Below are 6,000 nucleotides of genomic sequence, written 5' to 3'. Positions count from 1 at the left end.
GGGAGCGCGGAAGACGAGGTGGGGAGCGGCCCCCCCAGCCCCGGCCCGTTCCCGGGTTAATCGGTAACGCTGTGCAAAGCCAGGTGGAAAATGCGCCGTACTCCGGACTAGGAGGGAGGCGGTGGTGCAGTGCCCCCGGCCGCTCTGAGCGCATAGCCGAGAAGACGCTGGGGTGTGTGTGCGTGTGCTTGGGGGGCTTGGGGGTTTATTATTTTTGCTTTTGCTCCCCCTCCTTTTTCTTTTTCTTTTTTTTTTCTTCTTAAATTTTGCCCGAAAGGAAAGCAAACCCTACCAAGATTCTCAGATGGCTTAGAAAAATTAATAATAATCTGTGAAAATATGAAGTCGACTGGTTCTTGATTCCCCCCTTCCCTTCCCACCAGCTCCCCAGCCCACTGCAGAGATTGAGATAAAAGGATCCGTTTCCTGGAGGACGAGGAGAACAGACACGTTTCTGGTGGTGTAGAAGGGACTGATGGCAATGCTTCAGAGTGTAGCGGAGACCCAGGAAAGAGATTCAACCTGTTAACAAAAAAATTAAGCAGGGGGAAAATACCAACGGGAAGGAAAGAGATATATATATACACATATATATATATATATACGATTTAGAAGTATTCCCCAGGTGGCCACAAAGCATGGGCTGTGCTCCAAGCATCCACATCTCTGACAGCAGAGTGGTCTATCACAGTAGCAAAGAGTCTGAGGAGTGCAATTCCCCTCACCAGACCAACACAACCATGTCTCAACAGCAGCAAGGCAACCCCGTCCCAGGATTATTCATTAAATCCTCCAACACATCCACTTATAAGGTGAGGACTAATTCCTCTAAGAAAGACAAGAGGGAGAACAGCCAGAGCATGGAGGCAGAGACCCAGACCAGCAGATCCAGTGTTAAGGTAAAAAGGGTGCTAAACGTGAGCACTGTTTCTCTCAGAACAGGAGTTGGCTGTAGCGGTTTAACCCAAGGAGTCTCCCTGCCGAAGCGATACGTTGCGGAGGAGCTTTTCCTGGCTTGAGCTATTGCTTTCGTCTATAAACTAATCAGTCTCCTGAAACGACTTTATGGGTGTACCCAAGCTTCTTTCTTCCTTCCACAAAATGAGTTTTCCTAATGCCGGGAAGGAGAGTGGTCAGTCGTTAGAGCCAGGGGCACGGGTCTTGCTTCTGGACGCGGAGGGCCCGTCGTCTGTGGTGGGACCGTGTGTGCATGGGAGCTGCGCTGCCACCGACTCTGTGTTTTACATGTTTGTTTGTGCCGGGTCATCCAGTGTTTCTGTTTGTGCTTGTCTTGTTGGGACGCAGAGGCAAATCGCAGTCTGAAGCGATCTGCTGGCCGGGCTGATCAATTTGCATACCTCTTCCATTCAGAAAGTTGAAAGGAGAGCGACAGCGGTTTTTGCTCTGGGTACTGATTTACATTAACAACTTGTTGACCTTGTCTGTTGCAGCAAATACGGTATTATTTGGAGGTTTTTTTGCATGTGTGTTAGCGTGGGTACTTTTGTGTAGAGATGCAACACAAGGCTGTATGCAGTTGACAGACACGTACTGAAAAAAAATTGTAATTTGTGATTTATTTTTTTTTACAGTGGGAGAGTTAGTGGTGCGGAGTGCTTGCTTGTCTGTTTGCTTTCTGTTGATGGCCCATTTGTTTTTGGGTTGTACTTTAGTTCCTAATGCTCTAGGTTTTGATTATTTCGTATCTTTGCTTTTTTGGGGGGAACTATATTTTGTAAAAAAATAAGTAATTGCAAATATTAAAAAAAAAGAAATTGTAGCAGCCCAGGGGATATTATATAACATGGCTGATGTGCTCTGGGTTACCGTGATAAGAACTGCAATACACATGCTGTAAATATAAGATACAAGCTTGAGATGCAGGCAAGAACTAGTCGAATGTCCAGCATTTTGCAGACTCGCACAAACTCTAATGATTCATAGTTTTCTCAGGATTTTTGCGTGCTCGTTAAGACGGCTGGAATAATTGACCTGGAATAATTCTCTTCAGTACTGTGCGTGATTTTGTTCAATTGTTTTCCTCCAGATACAGTAATCTCAGTTCACGGGAGTTTAAAAGAAGTCTAGAAAATGAGAAGACACTTTGTAAGTAGTGAGTCAGAGGAGGAATTAACAATACCTAAGGCAGAACATGAAGCTGAATGGTGTTATACTAAACCAAATTTTTGTGTTAATAACACTTTACAGGAAACTGAACTTTACGGCCCTGTTCACACACGATACACGTGCTTATGGCATATTTAACACAGTAACCACAGAAGAGGAAACTGAAGTTGTCATCAGAATCCTGACAATTGTTTTGCTAGCTGAATTTTTAATTGTGCTTATAACTGCACATTACAAAATCTAAACAAAAAAAAATTCTTAAAATTTAAATTCTGTGAATTTGTCTTCTGTATGCTTGCTTATGAGGAAAAAAACCAGCTCCAAAATCTATTTCCAGAAGCATGAATGGAAAGCAGTCTTAGTTTTGTTGAATTTTTTTGTTTCATTTCAAGAACTTTGTCAAAATTCCTGTTACTAGGTTTGGATAATTCAGCCAGATGCTATGCGGTTGATGTTGGTTCATATGCATACTGTAATCTCATTGGCAGTCGTTCTGATTTTTATCACTCAGTCATATTTTCTGCCCTTGTCATCACTCTAAGCTCATTGCTGTGAAACGATGGATTTTGAGAAATGAGAATGGAATTCTGTTTGTCATCAGCTGAATACAAAATCTGTTGGACACATCACTTGAGCATGATTTTCATGTTGCAAAATCCTATAATGCTCTTCAGAGCTATAAAGCAGCATGGTATTTCATTCTCTGCTTTTATCGTTAGTGCGTGTAGTATGATCAGATTTACAGTTCTGCGTGTGCTAGATAACCGCCTTGTGCTGGAGAGGGCTGTGCTATCAATGGAGGGCAGTTTTCACAGTATAGTGAAGTTGTTTGGAAAGAAACGAAGTGTGAGAACGTTGAAGATAATGGTCAGGAGCCTGACGTTTCTGAAGCCAAAAGGAGCATCGGGCAGGACGTTGTGCTGTTTTGGAGTTAAAAGGATTTTTGATTTGAGGAAGAACTGTTAAGAATTAGGGTGCTACTAGGAACTATTGCTGTTCTTCAGAGTGTGTAGTACCCCTTTCGTGGGCCCTGGGACACCCTTACAGGAACACAAGAAACTACAAACCTTCTGTGCATTGGCCAATCGTGGTGTCATCAGAATTTGTGTGAATAGCCAGAAACCTGTCTGAATGGCATTTTCACTTGACTTCAGAGACGCTGTAATTGAAATTCATTCACATTCTTTTGTTGTATATGCACAGATTAAAGCCAAGAGAGTCCAATGTGAGAGCTAAGAACAAAACTTGGCCCGTGTGTAAATCTCATATTTTCACTTTGGCTGTCATTAAGTTTATTAAAATATGTATAAGAGGTAGTTCAATAACTTTTATTGCATCAGTTTGTTAGCTATAGTGCACATTTTTCAAGTTGGAAAGTGTCATAAAAAGAAATAACCCATGCAAACTGTAAAACGGCATTATGTATATAGTTAATTAGCTCCCAGGCTTATTCTGGCTTTATGTTTATGTCTGATTATATCATTCTTCTGGTCAAATAGCAGAGGATAACTTTCTGCATGTGTGGTGTGGGCATACTCTATTTTGTGATTTACATCAATTTGCAAAGTGTAGCTAAAGAAGTTACCTGTTCTTTCCTAATATGGAAAACCCAAAGTTTATCCATAGCAAATTTGCAGAACAGTCCTGAAAGTAAGTGTGTGTGTGTGCAGAGATAAATGCCATAATACTTATTTCTGGTATATATGAGCATGGTGATAGTATGTGAGAAATAGAGGAGCCCTTTTAATAAATTCTATTTGGTCATGGCACCTGTATCTCCTGCCTTAATTACTAATTTCAGACTTGGCTTTAATTTGAAAATTTATGAACATCTTGGAGTACGTGCTGTATCTAAAAAGTGGACCGACCATGAAAACGCTTCTCTGAATTTTCAATTATCGACTGTGCAGTTTAAACTCTGTACTTTTCCCAGTGAAAGATGAGCAAGACTTAGATGCAGTAACAGTGACTGGGGTTCGATTATCCAGTGCTACAGTAAGAATATCAAGTGATACTCACCCGGTACTGTTTTTTTTTTTTTTTAAACTCTAAAAATCTCAAGAAAGTGGATTCAAAATTATGCTAGTCTGTCTTTTTCATGTATATTAGTTATGATTTTCTTCTTCAGGCATTTGTATTGCTGAATTTGTGGTAAAGGTACTTGCCTTTATAGAAACCTGCTTAAACACCTTTAGAATAATACCTATGTTTAATCTATAGCATAAGTGGAATAAATGCTGGAATAAGCACTTCATGGGCATTTATTTAAAATTGGCTTGGCTGTTCATAAGCATATACTGTCCCAACACAACGTGTGTGTGTCAGTCACTCTTCTATAGTGCATTAAGATACTCTGTAGCACATACATTGCACATTTATTTTGCTCTGTCATTCTTTTACGTATTTGAGATTTCCTTCCTCTTGTGTAACTCTCCCTGTCATGTACATTTAACACAGAAATATGTGCGTTTGGGTGCAAGGGGATCAGAGAGTAAATCCAGGCTTCCTTTGTTTTAAATTAAAAGTAGTCCTAAGTCAGCAGGGTTAAATGTGAAATAGCCTTTTGATTTATCAGCTGATACAGGACAGCCAGTTTAAATCCATGGCCCTACAGCCAGGAAGTTTTCTTCATTCAAACCCTGTGAAATTGCGTGAGAGTTTTGCAGTCGCTGCAAACCAATGGTTGCATAATTCTGCATGTCGGAGGCTGTATGCTATGTTGTACCTGAAGTGGGTCTCATTTCAGCATTTAACAGCACGTTATTTAGTCCGTTAAGCCGCCTGCTCTTTTCCTGTCTGTCTGGTAATTCCTTCCCCTGGGAACACACGAGCTCTCCCTCCCTTTGAAACTCCCACACGTACTATCCATGCTTCCACTGAGGCCATCCACCCTCTCTTGATTCCTCCCTGTTCCCACTGAAACTGTCCTCAATCGTTTTCCTGACAAACCTCCCATCACCGTTTCCCTCCCACTCCCACTGACGTCAGCCCTCCTGCACAGAGATCCCTGCTCCCGCTGAGAGGATCCTTCCCACGCTGAGATATGTGAATTTTTCTCAGTTTTTAAGGCTCCAGACTTTCAGACTGATGCGTTTTATGCCGTTGTTGCAAGGCATGAACCTTTCTCTCCAGGGGATGGGAGTCTAATTTTTAAATGGTGTGAAGTGAACTGGTGTAGTAACACATGACCTGGGTTCATATTTAGGTCTATTTTTTAGCTTTACCTTTTAATTTCCGGTTGTTTGTAAGGTAAACCAGAAAAAAAACCCAAACAAACAAACTGTAAATCACTCACAAATATGTAAAGGGTAACTGTCATGAGGATGGAGCCAGGCTTTTCTCAGTGGCATACAGTGATAGGACAAGGGGAAATGGATATAAGCTGGAACATAGGAGGTTCCGCTTAGACATGAGGAAGAACTTCTTCCCAGTAAGGGTAACAGAACACCGGAACAGGCTGCCCAGAGAGGTTGTGGAGTCTCCTTCTCTGGAGATGTTCAAAACCCGCGTGGATGCGTTCTTGTGTGATCTGATCTAGGTGGTCCTGCTCCGGCAGGGGGATTGGACTAGATGATCCTTTGAGGTCCCTTCCAATCCCTAACATTCTGTGATTCTGTGATATACATCGCTATGCTACTAAGTAGCATAAGCTGTTTTCAATTTTTAAAGCATTATTATTGGTACCTCTCCTGGTCCTGGTAACCAGCTCATGCAGAATGTGTCACTGCATCTGAGGGCTCTTTGTGTGACTGAGTTGAGCAAGGTTAGACCTTGAATTTGTAGAGTACTTACTGTTGGTAAAACTTCACCAGAACTCCTTTCGGCTGTGAATTCATCTGCCAGACACGAAACACTGAGTTCTCTCTGCCCTTT

General features: G+C 41.8%; 1 protein-coding gene across 1 annotated transcript in view; it reads left to right on the top strand.

The window, feature by feature from the left end:
- The first annotated feature begins 638 nt into the window (after positions 1-638).
- LOC104378686 (high affinity cAMP-specific and IBMX-insensitive 3',5'-cyclic phosphodiesterase 8A) overlaps positions 639-6,000 on the top strand; it is a 126,383-nt gene continuing 121,021 nt past the window's right edge. Inside the window, 1 exon segment of the mRNA XM_009985756.2 lies at positions 639-899. Coding sequence (XP_009984058.2) covers positions 639-899 — 261 coding nt within the window.

The sequence above is a fragment of the Tauraco erythrolophus genome, chromosome 14, assembly GCF_009769465.1.
Source record: "Tauraco erythrolophus isolate bTauEry1 chromosome 14, bTauEry1.pri, whole genome shotgun sequence".
In the NCBI taxonomy this organism is placed as follows: Eukaryota; Metazoa; Chordata; class Aves; order Musophagiformes; family Musophagidae; genus Tauraco; species Tauraco erythrolophus.
Note: the sequence above shows the minus strand (reverse complement) of the source record. Positions and strands in the feature narration are given on the sequence as shown.